General features: G+C 46.1%; 1 protein-coding gene across 4 annotated transcripts in view; it reads right to left on the reverse strand.

Annotated features, from left to right (window-relative positions):
• Positions 1-24,733, reverse strand: part of rbpjb (recombination signal binding protein for immunoglobulin kappa J region b) — a 41,992-nt gene that overhangs the window by 2,181 nt on the left and 15,078 nt on the right. The window contains exons 1-8 of one of the 4 annotated variants that reach the window (XM_034290592.1): positions 20,795-21,158; positions 18,000-18,038; positions 6,179-6,274; positions 2,559-2,724; positions 2,285-2,459; positions 1,124-1,264; positions 775-887; positions 95-235 (exon numbers count right to left, since the gene is read on the reverse strand). In XM_034290592.1, coding sequence (XP_034146483.1) covers positions 95-235; positions 775-887; positions 1,124-1,264; positions 2,285-2,459; positions 2,559-2,724; positions 6,179-6,267 — 825 coding nt within the window. In that variant the 5' untranslated portion in view covers positions 6,268-6,274; positions 18,000-18,038; positions 20,795-21,158. Of the gene's footprint in view, positions 1-94; positions 236-774; positions 888-1,123; positions 1,265-2,284; positions 2,460-2,558; positions 2,725-6,178; positions 6,275-17,999; positions 18,039-20,781; positions 21,159-24,733 lie in introns of those variants that run through there. The other 3 variants (XM_029117390.2, XM_029117389.2, XM_029117388.2) reach the window with 3 other exon arrangements.

Raw genomic sequence — 24,733 nt, forward strand, 5'->3', positions numbered from 1 at the left:
ATTACCTGTGTCTCTGTAGGTCCGTCTCATTTGTTAGTGACAGCACGGGGTTAATGGAGGTCACAAGGTCAGTGGGAGGCCGCCCGTTGCTCACCTGGAACTGTATAATCCTCTCCTGGGAAAGGCACAGGTACATTCGCTCTGTGTCCTTCAGGAAGAAGGCACACTTGTGGAGCTGGGAGACTGGGTCGTCTGCGTCCAACAGAGCAGTCTGCTTGTCCACCTTACGGATGATCTGCACCAAACACACGCAGGCCATGGTGTTGGTTTGGCGAAGGAGGCATTACAATGAAAACATTATTATTATTCAAAAAAACATTTCTTATATGTCGGAAATAAAGAGGTAGATATTGGGAGAGATTCCCAATGTACACAGAGAGTCCAGAGATGGAATCACACTACACAGAGAGTCCAGAGATGGAATCACACTACACAGAGTCCAGAGATGGAATCACACTACACAGAGTCCAGAGATGGAATCACACTACACAGAGTCCAGAGATGGAATCACACTGCACAGAGAGTCCAGAGATGGAATCACACTGCACAGAGGGTCCAGAGATGGAATCACACTGCACAGAGGGTCCAGAGATGGAATCACACTGCACAGAGAGTCCAGAGATGGAATCACACTGCACAGAGTGTCCAGAGATGGAATCACACTGCACAGAGTGTCCAGAGATGGAATCACACTACACAGAGTGTCCAGAAACAGAATGCATTGTGGACGTATTAAACAAACACAGGATGGGATGAGTGAAGTGTGAGTCGTACCAGTCGTGGCAGGGCCATGCCGGTGACAGAGCACACCAGCTTGACCGTCTGTCCGTAGTGGATGTATCCGTCCCTCACAGTGAACTCCTCTCCTTCTGACTCCTCGTCGTCCACTGGGGACACAGAGACACACGGCATTGACCTTTACGTCAGGCCAGGCCCGCCGCCCGCGGAGACACAGCTGTTCACCGTGGACACGGGTCACCGTTAAACCAAGAATGTCGCTGTTTGGTAAGAAAACAAAACCGTGGCAGCCGTTCCACCGTGGGAATTCCTGTGGCGTTGTTGAGTGAGGGGCGTGTGTGTCTGACAGGGTGTGTGTGTGTGCGTGCGTGTCAACGTGACTCACGCAGATGGATGTAGAAGGCGCCCCACTGCTGTGAGCTGGCGTGGAAGTTCCCCCCCTCCACGTGTAGGTAGCGCGTGCTGACCGTCTGGGACCGTAACCGGTTGAACAGGGCCACTTTGGTGCCCGATGCAATACACACTGCAGTGAAACAGACACACAGGGAGAGAGATAAAGAGACCGGACCAAACGCAGTGACGCCTGCGCCTTTAGCTGACAAGTTTATCATGACATATGGTGAACTTTGGAAAGCAGATATTTCCATTTGATTCCCTTATTTCAATACATGCTGGAAGGTTGTAGGAACCCCGTGATTATCTCTCCCTTCTGATTCACGGTAGGCGGACTAAGGCTTAGATAACATTTCATTGAAAGGTTCTGGGGGGGGGGGCTTTTCATTTGCCAGAAGATAATTTATAATGTGAGCTTGCAACACCATATTCTTTGCTGTTCCATATTTGTCTGTGTCCTCTTAGTTAATGACCCCAGGGGATAGGAAATCTGTCACAGCATCTTTCAGACAAATTGCTTTAATTACGAAAAAATGAATATAAACAGCCTTCATTCTCTGTAGTAAAGGCCAGCAAACCCAATTTTTTTGTAGTCAGCTGCATTTAGAATTATTGATCAGTAACCGGGCAGATTATAACATGTTTCTTCCCACACACTGATCAGAGGAGTGGCGCGCCCCCAGTCTGCAGAAACACAGGTGCCAACATTGTGTAATAGCACATCCAGGAGGACAACCAGGACAGGACATCCAAGATATTTTACAGTAGGCACAGGGCCGGGTTCACGACACAGACATGAACAGATTGTTGAGCTGTAGCGCCCTCTAGCTACAGGACTTTGCCATTCACAAAGCAGTTAATACACTTCAACAGAGGTCAGATTTCATTAGAACAATTATTTTGTTCCTTCCATTACCCACTTTTTTCCCTTTATTTTCTTGCTCCCTTCTCTTCATTCTGCTGTACTATACAGGGAAATCTTTAATTCAAAACAAAACTACCAACACTAATCTTTTAGACTGTTAGATCTTTTTACGGAGCCTTCAGCTAAACGTAAGATCGACGATTAGCTGAAGGCAGGAAGATGCATCTGAGCAGGTCCATATAAGTAACGTTTGTGTGTGTGTGTGTGTGTGCGTTGCATGTCACTCACGGTCTGCATTCTTCAAGGACTGTTTCTTTTTGGAGGGCTTGGAGATGACTTTGATCCTCTTGCTGAGGAAGACGCCGATGTCCGCGCTGTTGCCATAGAACATCTTGACGGACAGCATGAAGTGCTTCCTCTTGTCAGAGTCGGAGATGTACAAGGTTTTGGCCGTGCAATAGTTCTGCAGGAGGGGCGGAGAGGGGCAGAAGTGGTGGGCAGTGTGAGAACCACTACGCCTGTGAGAGGGTGAAGGGCAACGAGGGACGGCGGAGCGTCTTACCTTCCCCTCCAGGTTGAGTTGCTGCATCTCCTGGTCAGAGTTTCCTATCCCTATGAAGGCACAGGGCTGGGCCTCCTGCTCCGAGCAGCCGTCTCTCTCCATCTGCTCCTTCTTTTTCTTCCAGCCCGAGCCCATCAGGTACACACAGGGTGGAGGACAGAAGAACCTACACACACACACACGCACACACGCACACACGCACACACGCACACACGCACACACGCACACACGCACACTTAGCAACATAGCCTTCCACAGACATATCCGAACCCACTGAGGTGACTGTAGCCTGGACCAGAGGTGGGCAAACGGGAAGTCTGTTTTACCTCACACAACCAGGAAGACCAGGTGTGTTGAACTTCTTCAGTCACTTAACGATTCAATAAGGCTAGAATCATCAGTCATTCAGCCAGCCAGCCAGTCACAGGCCAGGGCCTCGCACGCACAAAATGTGTGCACATGTTACCGATTCTAAATGGCATGCTGTTATTCATTGCCTACAGGATTTCGTCATTAAACAAACAGCATGTTTTACATTTTGCCACTAGGTGGCGGTGTGAGACAATACACATCAGTTGTTACGGGGAATGACGCTTTAACGAGTACATCAGGGAACACTGACTGAAGCCAGGTGAAATATTACGGTTTGATTTATAATCAACGCTGCGAAGGGCTCTGAGTACCTAGAAAAGCACAATGTAACTTTAAATTATTATTATAAACAATTAAAAGTCAGTGGGGGGGGGGCTGGTGGGTAGTTCAGCCAGTATCCCAGGCTATCAGCAGGTCGAGAGAAAGACTCAGACGCCAAAACAACACATTTATTACTGAACTATAATATCATGTTGCTTTGGGAGGAAATATCTATACTTCCCCAACGCGTTTTTTCGAAAGAAATCCCCCACACTTACGCTATATTTGTGTTACTGTGTGGAAAAGGAGAACATGGTCATATTGAGAGTGACACGTCAAAGGATCTCTGTTCCGGCCTGGTCTGACAAGAAGGAAAGTGACACATAACACAAGTCTGTGAGTAGATCTACTTTCACCTCCAAATCTGGAGAGACAAGAAGCTTTGTGAGGAAAACCCCAAAGATAATAATCACACACACACACACACACACACACAATGATGAGCTTGGTTGTGTATCAACACAGAGAGGCACATACAAGCTTTCACACAGTAAACACACACAGAGACAATCTGTCAGGACCAACGCGGGTCAACGAAGCTCTTCCTCATAGAGACAGAGGGGGATAACCGAAACACACAGTTTATTCAGACCTAACAAATGACTGTGCGCGAGCGCGTGCTGACAGTTTGACCTGTACCAGAGAATGGACATGAACGTAGTGGATGACGGCAATGGTCAGTGAATAATCAGTACTTTTATTATTGTTATAATCTTTTGACCGTTTTACCGGACTAAAACATTTCAGTTGGTGGTCTGATGTGCCAATCGCTAGGCAACCAACCACCTCCAAACTGGCGTGTGAGAAATGTTCACTATCGTTTGGGCAATGTTACGACATCGGTGTCGGTGGACTGATGAACAATGTCACCATGTTTGAAACGGTGCCTCAATATATTCATCACATTCAATAAACCAGACGTCTCTGATGCAGGGGTTGCCTTACAAAGAACTATACATTTCATACAAAGGCGACAAAAACTAAAGTAAAACTGTTTTTGTTAAAGCGATATCACAAAAAAGCACACAAGAGCCCTAACCCCAACACCCTAGCCCCTAGAGCTCTAACCCCTACAGCCCTAACCCCCTACACCCTAGCCCCTAGAGCCCTAACCCCCTACACCCTAGCCCCTAGAGCCCTAACCCCCTAGCCCCTAGAGCCCTAACCCACTACACCCTAGCCACTAGAGCCCTAACCCCCTACACCCTAGCCCCTAGAGCCCTAACCCCCTACACCCTAACCCCCTACACCCTAGAGCCCTAACCCCAAACACCCTAGCCCCTAGAGCCCTAACCCCCTACACCCTAGCCCCTAGAGCCCTAACCCCCTACACCCTAACCCCCTACACCCTAGCCCCTAGAGCCCTAACACCCTAACCCCTAGAGCCCTAACCCCAAACACCCTAGCCCCTAGAGCCCTAACCCCTTACACCCTAACCCCCTAGAGCCCTAACCCCTTACACCCTAGCCCCTAGAGCCCTAACCCCTTACACCCTAACCCCCTAACACCTTACACCCTAGGCCCTAGAGCCCTAACCCCCTACACCCTAACCCCCTAGAGCCCAAACCCCCTACACCCTAGCCCCTAGAGCCCTAACCCCTACACCCTAGCCCCTAGAGCCCTAAGAAGCACCTAGGTCTCACACACACACCGCAGAATGCAGCTTTTCAGCCCCCCCCCCCCCAACCCATTAAGTTCAAACTGTTAACCCTTGAAAACCCCTTCAGTTTATAAACCGGGCCGGGCTCTTAGATCCATGAACACAGGTCAGCTAGGAGAGCCCAGAGTCCAAACTAAACATGGAGAAGCTGAGTTTAGCAGTTATGATGTACACAGCCGGAATAAACTACCAGAAGATCTTAGACGTGCCCCAAATGTATACATTTTTAAATCCAGGTTAAAAACACTTCTCTTTTCAATTGCCTATGACTGAGCACTTAAACTTAACCACACTGTTTAGCCTAATAGCTTCCTATGTTTTTATGCCATTTTTAATCTTCGTCATCTCATCTCTCATCTTCATCCGCTTATCCGGTATCGGGTTGCGGGGGCAGCAGCTCCAGCAGGGGACCCCAAACTTCTCTTTCCCAAGCCACATTTGCCAGCTCTGACTGGGGGATCCCGAGGCGTTCCCAGGCCAGTATCGAAATCTTCTCTCTCCACCTAGTCCTGGGCCTACCCGAGGTCTCCTCCCAGCTGGACGTGCCTGGAACACCTCCCTAGGGAGACGTCCTGGGGGCATCCTTACCAGATGCCCGAATCACCTCAACTGGCTCCTTTGGACACAAAGGAGCAGCGGCTCTACTCCGAGTTCCTCACGGATGGCTGAGCTTCTCACCCTATCCCTAAGGGAGAAATCAGCCACCCTTCTGAGAAAACCCATTTCAGACGCTTGCACTCGCGATCTAGTTCTTCCGGTCATGACCCAGCCTTCATGACCATAGGTGAGAGTAGGAACGAAAATTGGCCGGTACATCGAGAGCTTTGCCTTCCGGCTCAGCTCGCTTTTCATCAACGGTGCGGTAAAGCGAATGCAATTAAATATTTTTAATCTTGATGTTTTCTTATTGTATTTTGTATTATTATGATGTATTAATTTGCTCTGATGTTTTCATTTGAGTATTTGTTTTTATGTTATTGTACTTTCGTATATTTTTCTTAGTAAAGCACATTGAATTGATGTATGAACTGTGCTATAGGAATAAACTTGCTTGCTCCAGCAGGTCTCTATAGAGACGTGGAAAACATAGGAAATAACTACAACAGATCAAACCTTTCTCCAAAATGACTTACTGCATGCATTTCACTTATGGGTGCCGACTGGGAATCGAACCCCACAACCCTGGTGTTGCAAACACCATGTTCTACCAGCTGAGACGACAGGACGATGAGAAGGAAGAGGCATGTACAGGACAAGTGGCAGTCACCTTTTTTCATTGCCATATGATTTCTGTGCAACCTTCGCGTGCAGGATGAGAACGGTTTGGTCTCCTCGCTCCTTCAGGTAATTCCGCATTGCTTCTCTGCGAGAGAAAAAGAGGGATGAGGGGAGGGAGAACGGAAGAGGGATTCGTTATTCATTTGTGGAATGAGACAGGTGACACAAAGCAACAAAGTCCAAGTGGATCCGACCGAAAAAAAGGAAGCCAAAACAACTGCGTTTTTACATCTGACCCGGAGAAAAAGGCAGCAACCTGAGAAGGGACAGGAAATACAGACACGTTCCCGTTTTATTAGACAATTATCTTGTGTGTTTAGAGTTGCGTGGCTCACACGCGCACACACTGTCTCTCTCCGTCAGCCAAAAGCATGCATGTTCTCTCGGGTTTTGGGCAGGGGGTGCGAAGAGCCGAACCCCCTAATGAACAACACACAGGGACCGAGGAAACAGAAAGAACTGGAATAATAAAAACCCCAAAAGGGCCCTAAAGTCACCACGGAAGAATCCACATGTAGTGTCAAAATCTCTGCTCCAATGACTTCAGTCAATTAAGCAAAGAGCGCTTGGTCGTCACGTCAACTCCATAATTGCTATTACCTACCACCACGCGTCACCAGCGAAAATGGCCGTTAGCAAACACACTGTTCGGGTGGCATCGTGAGTCTTTTTGTTTTGTCACGTCTACACGCGTGTTCTGAAAACATGCTGGTGCTTTTGCCTCCCGAGAACAGCAAGCACCGCTGCATCAGGTGAGCGAGAGCCGTTGGCGCTCTGCTCTGCCGCCGGTGAAAAACCTGGGCAGGTGTCAGGTGGCAGCGAGCTGACGGAGGGAGAGCTTCGGCCGTCGGCTACGAGGCTCTGAGCAGACACCATTTATTATAAACGCGTACCATGCAAAGGAACGCATGCCGTAGAACAACTTAGAAACATTGTATATTTATTGTTTTAAATGTGAAGCTAAATCATTGTATTCTAGATAGGAATTTTTATAATATATAGAAATCATGTACATAACTCCTTATTTCAACAACAAAAAATAGATTAATGTAAAATCATTTTTGAGTGGCAAATATGAACACACACACACACAAGTACTCTGAACTTGAACTCTGAACTTAAATCTAGGCGCACATCAAATGTTTTATATGTTTAATTCAATGAAACCTACTCTGCAATGTCGAAAAAAGCCTTTTCAATGTTAAAACAAGTCTGAATATTTATTTTGAAAACATATAGACTGTATGTAAAGACAGGTTGACCACACACACACACACACACACACACACACACACACACACACACACACACACACACACACTTCTCCAATCTGTTCCACTCTGTCACGCAAATGCTGGCTTCATGGGTTAGACAGGGCTTTGTTATGGAAAGCATGTGGCCCCCTCAGACAGAGAAAGGTCGGGACACACACACACACACACACACACACACACACACACACACACACACACACACACACACACACACACACACACACAACTACACTCCATTAACTCTTCCTGGAAAGACGTGGGCTAGGTTAAAACGAGAGACGCAGACCAAGAGAAATGGATAAATTACCAAGAGAAATAGAGAGCAGAAAAAGACAGAGGGATGAAGACAGAGATAGACAGAGAGAGAGATCTGTAACGGCATCTGGGCTACATTGGTAGGGCATCTGGGCTACATTGGTAGGGCATCTGGGCTACATTGGTAGGGCATCTGGGCTACATTGGTAGGGCATCTGGGCTACATTGGTAGGGCATCTGGGCTACATTGGTAGGGCATCTGGGCTACATTGGTAGGGCATCTGGGCTACATTGGTAGGGCATCTCGGCTACATTGGTAGGGCATCTCGGCTACTTCAATATTTATAGGGCCTCTTTGCACTCTGGACTTTGAAAAATGTCTCATTCATGTCAATGGACCATTACAGCTTTATATGAAAAAAAATACACATATGACCAAACATTATTCCTTGTAAGATTACATATCTCTCCTATTTGTAATGATGCCTTGTAAACTACAAACCATTAAAACTAGAAATCTGTAATACAATTAAACAAAAACTAATTGACTCTATTAACCTAACCCTAATTCACAAAAGTGGAAAGGACAAAAACATACCTTCATTGCTGTTAGAACCATGTCTTATCATTCCAATAGGGCCATTATCATAAATAACCCTGACAAAAAAAAACTGTCAATACTGCACAAACAACATTTGGCAACATTTGGAAGTAATGGCAAAAGAAGCTTACCTTTAACCTGTTCAATACCCAAGATAATGTAACAAATCTACAAATTCGTTATATGGGAGCATAAAATCCAGCAACATCACACTAATATCTATAGGTTGGAACCAGATCAGATAATATTACAGAGGAATAGTCAGAGATCCTGAAGATTAAGCCGCAAAGCATTCAATTCATCCTTATGGAACGACCCCTGACCTCTGTGTAAAATATGAAAGCTTGGGAGTTGAAACTATTGTTTAGAATATGTCACCTGGAAACTAGTCTTGAAGGAGTAGCTGAAGTAGCTTGTCTGTATCTTTATCTAAGGCCAAGATATGGCCAAAAATTCCTATGAAACAGTCGTTCCTAAAGGATGAATTGAATGCTTTGCGGGTTAATTTTCAGGATCAATAACTAAAGAATTCCACAGAAGAGTTGTCTGATCTGGTTCCAACCTACAGATAACAGTGTGGGGTTGCTAGATTTAATCCTCCCAAAATGTTACCTATTGTTATTTTGGTATGGTTGCATGTTTAGTGCCGTCACAAAAGGTCAACAGTGTATGGAGATTTTCATAAGAATTCTATAGATTTCTGGCCTTATCTTGGGTTTGGAAAAAGATACCGGCAAGCTACTTCAGCTACTCCTTCAAGACTAGTTTCCAGGTGACATATTCTAAACAATAGTTTCAACTCCCAAGCTTTCATATTTTACACAGAGGTCAGGGGTCATTCCATAAGGATGAACTGAATGCTTTGCGGGTTACTTTACAGGATCAATAACTAAGCATCAGGTCATGAACATTTCTTATCCACCTTTGCAAATTGTCTTCGAACATCAGATGGATGTACAAACATGCAATCTACCGAGATTATTTCCCCCCGTCTGAGACAAAAAGAAATGACCATGGAGAGAATGAGAGAGAACAATCTTATTACTAGCTACCTAGTTATGATCCCTCTCTTTTTTTAGGTATTGCTATAAGATAGGGCCTCTAGGCTACCTGTCTCCAGTGTATTCGTAATTAAATTTAACATTTTACAGGTTATAACAAACATTTCTGTTTGTAGCATTGAAAATGGAAGAGGACAGTGATAACCGTGTTAATTTATGTAAAAAATATAAATATTTATTTTTTATTGTAGGTAACCTAGAGGCCCTACAATACTTCTAAAGAGAGACAGAGAGAGAGAGAGAGACGGGAGAGGATAGAGAGTGATGGAGGAGAGAGCGACTGAGGTTCAGAGAGAACACAGTCCGATGGTGATTCCAATGATTGGTATTTTACAGATCTAAATGGAGACCATTCTGTAATTTTTAAAATCATCTGACTCCATGGTGATGTCCTCCACTCTACAAATTGATCTGGCGTGGGTCTGGGCATCAGGCTGGCCCTAACACTAACACACACACACTTCCTGACCCCTGACCTGCCCCCAGAGCCTTGACTTCTTACCCGGTTGATCTGCGCACCGCACAGTGAGGTCATGCTCACAAGGTGCGCGTGTCATAGGACACCCCTGACACTACCGCTGACCTGCCTGCCGAGAGATGAGTGGGGCGTGGAGGGGAGATGTGGGATCAACATGGCCCTGGGACCTGCTCTGTGCCTGGGTAAAACCCCCGGAGAAGCAGGGATAAATCCATACTACAACCATGCTGTTATTCATAACCTATACATAATACAACCTCTATAGATGTTATTCATAACCTATACATAATACAACCTCTATAGATGTTATTCATAACCTATACATAATACAACCTCTATAGATGTTATTCATAACCTATACATAATACAACCTTTATAGATGTTATTCATAACCTATACATAATACAACCTCTATAGATGTTATTCATAACCTATACATAATATAACCTCTATAGATGTTATTCATAACCTATACATAATACAACCTCTATAGATGTTATTCATAACCTATACATAATACAACCTCTATAGATGTTATTCATAACCTATACATAATATAACCTCTATAGATGTTATTCATAACCTATACATAATACAACCTCTATAGATGTTATTCATAACCTATACATAATACAACCTCTATAGATGTTATTCATAACCTATACATAATACAACCTTGATAGATGTTATTCATAACCTATACATAATATAACTCTATAGATGTTATTCATAACCTACACAACATCTAAGACGTTATAACATATAACATCTAGAAGTTCTAAATTTCACCATTTTGAAGTTGGAATGTCTAATAGTGAAACAACCACATCCACTTGCAATATAACAGGAACAAAGAACTTAACGGCCAAGCTGAATTCCACATGCAACTGAAGAGCAGTTTACCACCCTGGACAACGCAGCTCACCTCCGCTTAACAAAAACCCTAACAACAACCATAAGTTAGAGCGCTTTCCCCTAGCGCCGGTTCCATCATTGAGGATTGTCCCTTTGTGCAAAGGTCACGGAAAACGTGGTGGCCACCCTGTCAATATGGTGGCCACCCTGTCAATATGGTGGCCACCCTGTCAATATGGTGGCCACCCTGTCAATATGGTGGCCCCCTGTGGGGCGCATGTGACCGGGGATGGAAATACTATCTGGTGTGGGATCAGAGCTAACACGGAGGAAAGAGAGGAAGTAAAGGGGGAGAGAGGGAAAGGGAGGACGGGAGAAAAAGACAGTGGGAGGGAGGGAGACTGACCATTTACCACTCCCACATCTCTCACTCCAAATTAGAATGGGGCCCATTTTCCAATAACCCCGCCCCCAACACGCGCGCACGCGCAGACATTAACACAGAGGTCTCAAACCGGTTCCACGGAGGGCCATGTGTCTGCAGGTTTTTGGGTTTTCCTTTAAATTGGTTCCCAGTTCAGACCTAAAGAACCAGGTGGCGGTAGAAACGAACCAATTGGTGACCTAATTAGTCAGTTAAGTACAAGGTGAGAGCGAAAAACCTGCAGACACTCGGCCCTCTGTGGAACCGGTTTGAGACCTCTGCTTTGTGTTCCCCAGCACTGGGTTATTATTTTCTTTGAACAGCCTCTCAGGGTATCTTCATTTCAAAGAGCCTTCACTTGGAAGTAGCATCGGTCAAAAACCAATGAAATGTTTAAATGTGTTTCAAGCCGGGCTCCGTGCGGTCGGCCCTGTAGTTAGACAGCTGCCCCAGGGTTCAAAATCTTCTTGATTCTGATAGGCTCCAAAATTCACAGAAGCGGTCCTGGATGAGGAGTTGGTTGAGATGTGGTTGTGGTCATAGGGCATTTTGTGCATAGTGTGTGTGTGTCGGATTTGAGGGCAGAACCATTAATCTCTCACCCCACTGCAGGGGGGCCAGGCGCACAGTTTCAGTATATTTTCCTTTGTTGGAAAGCTGCTCACTTCTCTTCTATTCCCCCAACCCCCCCCCCCCCCCCCCCCAACCAACCGTGGGTCATTTCTCCTGAAGAGAAGTTGTCCGTCTTGACGGCAGAGAAGCTGAAGGGGGGGAGGGGGGGGGGTGTGTGACAGATGTGGCCATTTCACAGCCCCCACCAGCATCTACCACAGTAAACACAACCCAATACTGCAACACACACGAAAGCCTGCCCTGAGACGGCACCCAGCCATCATTGACAGGCGGGACGATACAGTGACTCAGAAGTGACAAGGTTTATGGGTAGGCATGGATGATCGCACAAGGGGCACGTTCAAAGGGGGCAGGGCAAAAAATTATTCCCTAATGAAACACTAAGGGAATCAGGACAGTGTGTCTCAATTTCCCCTTCTCCTCACAAGGCTGTAGAAAATGCAAACAACACTTACATTTTTGTTACAAACAAAGATATATAGATATATATTATATACATACATACATACACACAAAAATGCATAGGTAGGAAACACACCCATTAAGAAAATCAATCACAGCTCCAAGTGAAAAGATCAAGTACCAGACATCTGAACTGCCTTACAGGCACCAATCCTTCGAACTTAAGTTTGCACTGCAAGACATCCCATTAGCGTGGGACACGATGGTCCAAAGAGTTTTAATCAAACTCTGCATAAACCCGTGGTACCTTTACTACTAGCAAGCCTTAACAGCTGACAATTTCTGTTCCCCTAACACATTTTTGAGGGGAGATAGGGTTAGGAGCTTCCTTCAAGACAGCCCTATACACAAACATCGACCGGGTGTCAGGCTCTTCCAGGGTCCCAGCCAATTAGCTTCGAAGAGACAATGACGTGTACAAAAGTCTGCACCAATCCGGTCCAACGATCCAGAGGTTTAAATCCTGATGTGGAAGCAGGGGTGTCGTGACGCCACCAGAGGGTTCCCAGGGGCTCAGCACCTCGGACAGCAACACCACCCACACCCCCCCCCATCACACCCCCACCGCCTGTCTCCCCCAATGCCCGTCAGGCTCTCCACTCCAGTCCCCCTTCCAGCACTGAACGCTTCACTGGACTGTTCGGTTTTCGTCCCGGCGTTTTATTTGATTACTGGTCTGTTTCAGTTGCGTTATGCGTTTTCCCTTGTTTTGGTGGTTAATAAATTGCCCTCAGGCTGCGAAATACATTTCCGCCTTACGTGTCCTTGCTATTCTCCTATTCACCATGTATAGCACATCCCCATAATCCAATATAAATGTGGCCAGCACAACTTCAATTCTATGCTGAGACGACAGACATGACTCGGTTCTATATATAAAAAAAAGAAATCTAACTGTGTTTTAAAAGAGAGCTTGTCATCTAACCAGGTAAATGTCCATAGCCAGACCTAATAAGCTCAATGTCTATAGCAAGATTGAGCGATCAGTTGTATAAAAAGCATAAAGTACACACCAGGTGATTTACCATCCAGAGTTATAGCAATATCATTAACAACTAATGTTGTTGCTGCAATAGAACAATGCCCAGTTCAAAGTTATTGGAAAAAGCAATTTTCCAATAAGACAGAGTGAAATTGTATGCTTACCAAAGATTCACAGACTTTAGAAAGGCTAGACAGTTCAGATATAGGGCGATAATTGTCTATTCAGTGTTTCCCAATCCCGGACCTCATGACCCAAGGAAGTGCGCGTTTTTGTTTTTGCCCTAGCACTCACACACCTGTGTCAAATGAAAGGCTTGATGATAGGTTGATCACATCAGTCAAGTATGTGAGTGGTGGGGCAACATTTGAATCAGGTGTGCGAGTGCTAGGACAAAAACGTGCACCCCTTTGGGTCCCCAGGACCAGGATTGGGAAACACTGGTCTAGTTCATTAGGTTTCCCACCATTATGTAGTGATAGGGATGTCACTAGGCCTATTTTAGAGGGGCTTTAACATCCGCTGTGACTCTAAAAATACATGATGAAAACGTGTTTTGGGGAGTATGCCCAGACCCCCAAAAACGAGGCTCAGCCCCCCCACATCCATTAATTTCTAGCGACGTTGTGCGGTGACAACATATGGGCGTTTTTCCAAACTTTCTCTCTTTCTCTCTAAAACTAGGAATGACCCCAGTAAGCTTGAACATGTCTTGGAGCTCAGTGAAAGGAGCACCACTGGCCAGAAGACATGCATCATGTTTATCAGCCCCTTGATCTACTAATGACGGAAGCTAGCAAAGTATCTTCAACTTATTTTGCCGTGAACAGGTTCTGTGAAATTATTTTCTCTATTTTCATTTATTCTTCTTTCATCTGGGGTAGGCAAAGATGTTTTATCATAAAGACAACCTGCTACAATGAAGTGGTGACTGAAGGAATCAACAATATCATGTTCATCAGTAATAAATTCAGATTCCAAAACAATCTGCTGTGGTAGAGAGGCACTGTTTTTCAGGATTTTTTTACAGTTTTGGCACTCATGTGTATTTGCAAAATAGTCTGTTTTTCACTTTTCAGACAGGCTTTATAAATACACGTTTAATTGTTTAAAAGTATTCCAGTCCAAACATGTTCTAGCCTTCAGTTGCCCAGTCGAGGTATAAATCTCCAAGGATGATCACTTCAAATACTATAAATGAGGCCAACAAGACAGCTATGATGACAGTTGTTTCCCAAGTTAAAGGTTAAGGCTAGCAATTCAAATTCTTCAGGAATGAAGACAGAGAGACTAACAAGGTTATATTAAACAATGTTTATAAAAACAGCAACACTTCCACCCACCCCCCATCTGCTCTGAAATCTTTGAAACGATCTCGCGCAACATCGGCGCCAGTTGTTTTCTTTGATAACGTAGTATCGGATAAGATAGAGACATCTGGGTTGGACTGAGCTGCCAAAATGAAATCCTACTTTCACAAACCTTTCACACGACTTGAGGTGTGAGATGCCAAGCCCCTCGCGATCTTTCGAAAAACACGTGGGTTGTCAGTATGGTGACAGGACAGGCATGGGGGCGAGGCTTATGACCCCGCAGTGGCTTCTCAGAAAGCGTGAGTAAGGGGGAGATCAGGGCGAACCGGGGACACCTTGGGAAGTGATTACTCGTCTGCTGGCCCCTGTAAAACGGGGGTGCTGTCAGTGTGCTGGAGAGGCTTCTGAAATGGAGGTGCAAGGCACGCGGTGACGCCGCCGGTTTGTCCCCCTGAACCGGAGATGCCGTGGCCGTGGTTTTTCGTTTGGCCTTTAGGTGAGCCGTCCCGTTCGAGGGAAGGGTTTTTTGATTTTGGAATGTTTGAGGGTTGCTGGGAACACAAACAACCCGAGAGAACTGCGATTTGACTCTGGAAACGCCCCTTTTTCCGCCGCCACGCTTCGTTTTGAAGGGCCGTGCTTAGGTCCTTTCACAACATATACAGGATTTCTAGAAACGGGTTTCTAAGTCATTTCAGGGTATTGCAAGACAATGGCTGGTAAATACAGATTATTTAGCCCACCAGGTTTAAAGCCAATCTCAGAGAAACACAAGAAGGATTAGGAAATATACGATTATACGAAAGGAGTTTGATGTGCAAACCTTATGTATAGTCACATCCACTTGATTAGGCTCCTAGGTGTTTCGGGGTGAAGGGTGTCATATCTATAAAGTCTTTTGCTTCCAAAAGGTGTCAAAATTGTCTACAAACGTTACCACCATGGATTTGTGGTAATCGTGTAGACACTTGCAAAAAGCCAGGAGCTGGCAGAAGAGTTCAATGCCAAGATCTGTGGATGGCAGAGGACAGGAAATAAGAGCAGGTTCCTTTGAGGCTAACAGCGAATAAATCAGCAACCAAAAATCCAGTTTCAAATGTTCGAAGCTGTGGTTCATGTCATTTGATCCCAAGTGGACAACAATCAAATCCATTTCCATGGGTTTGATCTGGGTGTGTGGAGACAGTGAAGTACTATCCTTTACCACAGCCAGAGGGTAAAACAGGAGTTATGTCACAGGAAACACGATATACCGCACCATCAAGCTTCCTGGAATGGATCTCCCGTTTCCATTCCTGTGGTCTTGCCGTAGCTCTATCCCAGACCTGCAAGCGGTTGGACGGAGTGAGCCAGCAGCCCCCGACACTGGCCCCAGTCCACTCACAGGCCGAGAAGGGCTCTCTCCATAGGCCCCAGAAACAACCGCTTGACGTCCGAGAACCATTCGCCATTGACCCAGCGAGACGACCAGGGGCCTCATCCAGCCGTCAGGGTTCAAAATGAAAACACTCCAGTTGCCGGTTTCCCCGAGTGGCATACACAGAGATCGCTGTAGTTTGATTAGAGTAGGCACTTCATTCCTAAAGTAATCCGTTAGGAAACAATCTCTCCAGAGAAATTCACAACGGCCATCGTTTTCCTGTAGCAGCGCAAGTTGTATACTTCTGCAGCACTCGAAGCGCCGCCCCTCTTGTCCAGCCATAGAAGCGGCTGTAAATACCATGCTAAAGTCAAAACAACACACTCGTAGATTCCAGGATAGTAAAAAGACGATTGGTCCCAACCCATCGGTTAACCATGCCGCAGGCAGGCGGTGCCTCTTAAAAATAACCATTAGAAACTGCAAATAAGACGAATAAAATGTAAAGCTAAAGAGAAAATTAAGAGAAAGAGTGAACGAGCAAAAACGCCTGTTTCAGCGGACTCTGGATGAAGATGGAAGTGACATGGTCTGTCATGGGACAGAAAATCTAACTCTCTGAGCCCTTTCTAAACGGCATGAAATATGACTGACTGAAATGCTATATTTGGGACATAGGCCCTCTGCTCATGTACCTACATACTCCAGTAAAATACAGTCTGCAAAGCAACATTATAGACCTTAACAATTAAAAAAGAAAATATGGTCAGATACAGGGTTACCCCTCCAGCCATACCGTCTCTCCAGCGATCTACTGTGTTCTATACCAGACAGTCTCTCCAGCAATCTACTGTGTTCTTTACCAGACAGTCTCTCCATCAATCTACTGTGTTCAATACCAGACAGTCTCTCCATCAATCTACTGTGTTCAATACCAGACAGTCTCTCCATCAATCTACTGTGTTCAATACCAGACAGTCTCTCCAGCAATCTGCTGTTCTATACCAGCAATCTACAGTGTCCTGTACCAGACAGTCTCTACAGTAGCCTACAGTGTCCTGTACCAGACAGTCTCTCCAGTAGCCTACAGTGTCCTGTACCAGACAGTCTCTCCAGTAGCCTACAGTGTCCTGTACCAGACAGTCTCTCCAATAGCCTATTGTGTCCTGTACCAGACAGTCTCTCAGCTAAAACAGCCTGGCGGACAGTGGAGCCCCTGAAGGGCTTTTAGGTTGTGTCTTCATTACAGAGCATCGGTAACAAGTAAAGGGTGTAAAAAAAAAATTCTGGCTGCTTATGAGGACAGTGAAAGTTGAAGGACTGGCAGCCAGTGAACGGAGATGGGACGAAATCAGCAGGTAGGGGTCACTACGCATGCGTGTTCCAGAGATGTGCAATCCCTAATTTTCCCCTGGGAGCGGCATACATACACACAAACCCAAGGTAACCCAAAGGCTCAATGATCCCGGTTTGGTCATGTTTGGGAAAACACAGACTGGAAAGCCACAGACTGGAAAGCCACAGACTGGAAAGCCACAGACTGGAAAGCCACAGACTGGAAAGCCACAGACTGGAAAGCCACAGACTGGAAAGCCACAGACTGGAAAGCCACAGACTGGAAAGCGGTCATGGTCAGGTACTCCTTTCTCCTGACTGCCAAAGGGCCTTGATTTTTCCAGCAGCCTCATTTACATCACCAAGGAAGGAACCGTAAACCTCCACCTCTCCATAGCGCAAACCTCCACCTCTCCATAGCGCAAACCTCCACCTCTCCATAGCGTAAACCTCCACCTCTCCATAGCGTAAACCTCCACCTCTCCATAGCGTAAACCTCCACCTCTCCATAGCGTAAACCTCCACCTCTCCATAGCGTAAACCTCCACCTCTTTATAAAACACACACACAAATTACAAACATGAAAGATCTCATCCCTAACCACAACCCTAACCCCTTACTATGACAGGACCAATAAAACTAGAAGCAGTCCCATGCAGTCAATCACATAACCAGGTTAAAATGAGGCGGATATCTGTTATTAACCGTGACACATTGTATAAATGACTTGTATGTGTGGAGAGATGAAAAGGGGGTGAGTTGTGTGAGTTTGCTCACCTTGTTAGACGCTGTGGTTGAGGCCTCTCCCCAAACTTCCTGCAAAGAGAGAACAGAGAGAACACGAGGCCAGTTATCAACTATTACATACACACACACACACACACCTCAGATTAGAAGCAAGTAATCACACCTGCATCATCACACACACACACAGTTAGATTCAGGTAGCGGCCTTGGCAGTGTGGCCATGTGACGCAGTGTTCAAACACAGGCAAGTGGTGTGAAGGGACATGTATAACCACAAAGAGACAGACAGAGTGACAGAGAGAGTGAGAGAGTGAGAGACAGAGAGAGTGAGAGACAGAGAGAGTGAGAGAGTGAGAGACAGAGAGAGTGAGAGAGTGAGAGACAGAGAGAGTGAGAGACAGAGAGAGTGAGAGAGTGAGAGACAGAGAGAGTGAGAGAGTGAGAGACAGAGAGAGTGAGAGACAGAGAGAGTGAGAGACAGAGAGAGTGAGAGACAGAGAGAGTGAGAGACAGAGAGAGTGAGAGACAGAGAGAGTGAGAGACAGAGAGAGTGAGAGACAGAGAGAGAGTGAGAGAGTGAGAGACAGAGAGAGTGAGAGACAGAGAGAGAGTGAGAGAGTGAGAGACAGAGAGAGTGAGAGACAGAGAGAGTGAGAGACAGAGAGAGTGAGAGAGTGAGAGAGTGAGAGAGTGACAGAGAGAGTGACAGAGTGACAGAGAGAGTGACAGAGTGACAGACAGAGTGACAGAGTGACAGACAGAGTGACAGACAGAGTGACAGACAGAGTGACAGACAGAGTGACAGACAGAGTGACAGACAGACAGAGACAAACCCAGGTGATCTCTGAAATCCACCATATAGCTTTGCAGCTAGAGAAAGGTTTTCGGCGTACAGAAACCAACAGTGATATCGTGACACTTCATCCCTATTCATCTCAGGCCTATTCATTTCAGCAAACATAGGCCGCAAAGCAGTCTCAGAAAAACGTCCTCATGCAAATGACTTTAATGCACGCCAAGTCATACTCCTCAAGCGAATGACTTTCACCCCAGTGTCATAGCAGGGATATACAAAACTGATATCTGTTTGCTTTACATCAGTGACACCATAGAAATAAAACAGGCCCCTATTCTTGTCAGACATTGTTTTTCTTATTTTTACCACAGCACTGGAGAAAATGGCGGTGCTAGCAGAAGTGTTAGCACCGCGACAAACCCCGAGGAGAGGCTGCTCCCCAGAGCTAACACACCACGCCGACAGACGGACAACCTTGAAGCGCGGAGAAGCTTGCACACACACGCACACACACACACACACACACACACACACACACACACACACACAGAGGCCCACGGGGCGTTGTGATGGGAGCAGCGAGGAGGCTAAAATAGAAAAATCAATGGTATCGGAGCTCCACTTTCTTTCCTCATCCATCCACCCATCTTCCCTGTAATGCAGAGCCCTGCACAGGGACAGCGCTTCGCTGTTTAACACACACACAGCTGTGCGTGTGTTTGTCCGCTTCTATGGGTGACACATTTTATTTTGACATACAGAGAAGTCATCTGGGATACAATATTGCTCGCAACCAACACACACACGCACACAGGTGTCAGTTTTGGGACCTGGTTGGGTGATATCACAGGTTGTGTTATCTGAGCATGTAGCAACACCAATAACAGTCTATTATGACTGTTACATTCACAAATAGAGAGAAGGGGGGGGGGGCAGAGAGACGGACAGAGGGGGCAGAGAGAGAGGGGGAGTGAGAGACGGACAGAGAGACGGAGAGAGATGGAGAGATGGAGGGAGAGAGAGAGACGATGATATTATATTCTTGTTTGTTATCGTTCCGGATTATACAATCAAATGTATTAATTTGTATTGGTATTATTCAGCTATGATTCTATTATTCGTATTTCTGCTATTACATATTATTGTTAGTATATGTTCTTATCTCACAAAAATGTATTTGTCCTAAAATAAACTATGTATATTGTGTACATTGATGCTTTGGAAATACTTCCACAATGTTTTTCCTCCCAATAAAGCAATTTAATTGAGAGACAGAGACACAGAGGTGGGGAAAAAGCAGGTGAAGACAGAGAGAAGAGACAGAGGGAGAGATGAAGAAAGCAGGGAGAGCGAGAAGAGAGAAAACGTGAGGGAGTGAAACGGACGGAGAGAATGACAAGAGACCGAGATGGAGAAGAGTGTGGAAGTGGAATAATTACAGTGGAAGCAGATCAATGAGGTTCCCACAGAGAAACGCTGATGCCCCACTGGGTAATGGATTCAAGGCAACCTTCTACTCCTGCTCCTCTCTTCTCCTCATTTACTCCTCTCTCCTCACCCCATTCAATCCTCCTCACTCTTACTCCTCTACACTTTTACTCTTACTCCCCTCCATCTACTCCCCCTCTTTTTGCTCCTAATTGGCCTCACTCCTCCTCTTCGTTCTCCTACCACCAACGGGTAACAACAAAAGGGTTTGTGTGAATCGACGGTGTACACATCGCTATAGCAACAATAACACGAAACTGGCATGTGGTTAATCGTGGATGGCTTGTTCCAGCTAGTTGTAACCTGTTATTATGAATACCTTGCTCTGCTTTGCTGTGTTTTGACTCATGTCAACGCAAAAACAAATGCTAAAAATGATAAGCAAGCTGACTGATAGCTGTAACAAACAATAACCTAAAGTAAACCTATCACCATGTGAGCTGAAAGCAAACAATTAAAGTGTGGTTAAAGTAGATAATGTCTTTAGTATCCCTTTGTATTCATACATATCAACATTTAGAAATATACATCTAAATATCACCGTAGGCGCTGGTCCAAATATCACCGTAGGCGCTGGTCCAAATATCACCGTAGGCGCTGGTCCAAATATCACCGTAGGCGCTGGTCCAAATATCACCGTAGGCGCTGGTCCAAATATCACCGTAGGCGCTGGTCCAAATATCACTGTAGCCCCTGGTCCAAATATCACCGTAGGCGCTTGTCTAAATATCACCGTAGCCCCTGGTCTAAATATCACCATCAAGCTCTGGCCAGCTACCAGTGAAAGGGCATGCACTAACAGCCTTGTGAGAAATCAAAAAATAATAGAATCCTACTCCAGAAATACTCTCAAAAACCACAAAAACAAGACACTTAGGCTATTAAAAATGGTGTAAGAGGGGAATTTTAAACATGAAGCAGATTGACAGAGATTTTCAGCTTTCTTTTTTTCCTTTGAGACAAAGTGGCTTACAGATGGTGTCTCTGGCCAACCCAGTTGAGTGGTATGTGTGAAAACTGAGTTCCACGAAAACCCACTGGCGTTTCCTCACACCTCTGTGCGGACGGCAAACACTAGCAACAATCAGCACCAGAGCCTGCAAAAGCACACAGTTAGAGAAAAACAGGAAATCTTTATTTGCTTGATTGCTTATAAAAGCGCAATCTTGACATATGCCTGGTGACCTTAGCAATCTAAGCATAAAAGAGAAGAGGGCTAGACAAAAAGGGGAACATGCAGTCATTTAATCTGCAAAATGAGGGGTCCAAAACCAATCTAAATGTCCAAAACCAATCTAGGCCAGTGAAGAAGACACCATTCCATCTTACTGTTCTCTCCTGACACACTGGGGCTAATAAAATATTGCTGCTGGTTGAGAGGAAGTTTTCTGTCTGACTGTCTTGTTCGGCATCTCGTCTGTCTATGGATGTAGTCTGTGTCTCGTCACTCAATCCGTCTCTCACTCTCATCAGTCTGCCCGTGTTTCTCGTCCGTCCGTGTCTCTTGTCCGTCCGTCCATCCCTCTCGTCCGTCCGTCCCTCTCGTCCGTCCCTCTCGTCCGTCCGTGTCCGTCCGTCCCTCTCGTCCGTCCGTCCATCCGTCCGTGTCCGTCCGTCCGTGTCTCCCGTCCGTCCGTCCGTGTCTCTCGTCCGTCCGTCCGTCCGTCCCCCTCGTCCGTCCGTCCGTCCGTCCGTGTCCCTCGTCCGTCCGTCCGTCCGTCCGTGTCCCTCGTCCGTCCATCCGTCCGTCCGTCCGTCCGTGTCCCTCGTCCGTCCATCCGTCCGTCCGTCCGTGTCCCTCGTCCGTCCATCCGTCCGTGTCCCTCGTCCGTCCGTGTCCCTCGTCCGTCCGTCCGTCCGTGTCCCTCGTCCGTCCGTCCGTCCGTGTCCCTCGTCCGTCCGTCCGTCCGTGTCTCTCGTCCGTCCGTCCGTCCGTGTCTGTCTGTATGGCTTTCTTGGTTGCCTGTCAGTCTCCATTTCTTATTCATCTGTCCCCCTCTTGTCTATCAGACAATTTCTAGTCTGCCTATCTTTCTAATGTGTCCTGTCAGTCTTTGCTGGTCTGTCCTGTCAGTCTTTGCTGGTCTGTCCTGTCAGTCAATGCTGGTCTGTCCAATCATCTCTCTGCCTGTCAGTCTAAGGGCTTGTTTACATTGCGAGAGAGAGGGAATAAAACAAGATAGATGATGGTAGTTTGCAAAATAATTTGTGAATTCACGTACCACGCAGGATTCAGTTCTAGAGACTTAGAACAGTTGCAAAACTCCAGGGTGGCTTGTGTGGCGAATATTACCTTGCTATCAATATCTGCAAGGTTACACAGCAAAAAAAATCTAGAGTCAAGTCTTCTTCGATATGTCTCAGAAAAGTGAACATCATTTAAACAAGCTCCCTCTCGCTCTCTCTCTCAGCCCTGTCAGTATCTCCGTCTGGCTGTCTGCCTTCAGCCAGATGGGTCCACTTGCTGGCTTCAGCGGCCCAACAGTACCCTGGGATTAAAAATAGTCAGCTGTCAATCAAAACGCTTGGTGACCCGCAGAGTGTCAGCTACTGAACGTCGAGGCACAATGTCTTCTTCTGTCTGGACAAGGGCAGCCAAACAGGCAGCTTGAGGAGGACAAAATATCTTTGGTCCGTTGGTGACATTTGACCCTATATAGAGGGGGGGGGGGGGGGCAGCTGGAGGAACAGGAAGCTCTGTTCTAACTGTTCAATCAGTTTCTCTCGATCCGCTGAGCTATCCCTCTATTGGCTTCCTTCCTCCCTCATGCTCTTCCCTCGGTCTTTTCCTCTTCATGATCACCACAACCGGTTTATTCAGCTTCAAGTGTTGATGTTCTGTAGTTCATACTCCACCTAACACAGAGCTGCTACATTGCACTGACAAGCAGTACAATGAGTGTGGAAAGCGCTTTCTGGAGACAGAATGCAACATCCCATAGAATGACCAAAGGATTCTGACTAGAATACAAAATAAATAGAACCGTTTTGAATAGGACTGTTGGCATGCAGCTGGCTCCGCTACCATAGGCTGGTGCCCCTGGGAATATTTCTGTTGGTAGTTTAAAACAGCTAGTCAAGTAAAGAAGTAGATAGTTCCATATGAAAACCTAGCTAGGCCTTGATAATAAGAGGAAGTTCTAGCTCTCTTTTCCAACAGGAAGTGAAAGTGAAGTCACCAACTCTTTGTGGGCCAAAACACCCACCTGGACATAGCAAGTATATGAAAACGATAATGATCAGAGCGATGCATTCATCTAATGGAAAGTTACAGCAGTTTGAGATCACTGAAGCAACCAACTGCCCCGTTAAGAAACCTGCATGCAAATCTGTGATTTTTATAGGATTCCCAACTGGCCGTCGCATTTGACAGTATCAGCTTCAAGCCTGCAATAAGCGGTCAACACTGAACCTTCTTCAGCTTATCATCCAATCTTGACTTCAGCCTTCTGCCAGACCGTCTACGCAGTGTGGTGGGTTACCGAGGAGATTAGACAGCGAATCGACTGTACGTAAAGGAGGTCAATAGGTCACAGATGTCAGTGTGTCAACTGTTCCGGCTGTACTTCCCCCACAACTCCAAAAGTGCATGACCTCAAGCAGACATGCAAGAGCACACCAACACGCATGCAGACACAACACATACATGTACAGTGACACTCAAGGTCAACAATGGGTTTTGTTCGAGAACTTCCCCCTGATTTTAAAGGCTGAACAGGGAGCAGACAGACAATGACTAAAGAAATGCGGTCCTCATTAAAAACAAACATCTCTCTCTTTCACGCCCGCACGCACGCACGCACGCAACACAGAATGGGGAGCGTTAAAAAGCTGTGTCAGAGAAGCGCACGGCATGGAGTCGTGAATCACGCCGGCCACTTCAGAACAACACTTTCCCCAGATGACTGGAGACCAAGTGAAGCCGGAGCTCCACCAGGCTTCTAGCAGAGACTGTTTGACTACGGTATATTCTAGGTTTCTGTGAGATACAACCGTGCCGCACATAAGAATAAAAATGGTGTGACGGTAATTGAATGACATTTGACGGTAGTGTGACGGTAGTGTGACGGTAATGAAAGCAGCCGGGATTCTCTCCCAGAAACATGTCCCAGGTCTGTATCCAGCACAACTAGAAAACTACTGCGGTTGTGTCATTAATAAAAAAAATTATAAGAATACATGACCGCCAGAACCACCGATTATTAACAATAAGTGAACGGATTGGTTAATCTTTCTGAGATTTAAATCTTTCTGATTTTAACCAGGCTGGTTAAAATCTGGATAATTACAATTAAATACGGGGACCAAAGGATGCATCCACCCCCCCTCTCCACCCTCCACAGAATACACCCACCCCCCTCTCCACAGAATACACCCACCCCCCTCTCCACCCTCCACAGAATACACCCACCCCCCTCTCCACAGAATACACCCACCCCCCTCTCCACCCTCCACAGAATACACCCACCCCCCTCTCCAC

The sequence above is a fragment of the Esox lucius genome, chromosome 24 (assembly GCF_011004845.1).
Source record: "Esox lucius isolate fEsoLuc1 chromosome 24, fEsoLuc1.pri, whole genome shotgun sequence".
In the NCBI taxonomy this organism is placed as follows: Eukaryota; Metazoa; Chordata; class Actinopteri; order Esociformes; family Esocidae; genus Esox; species Esox lucius.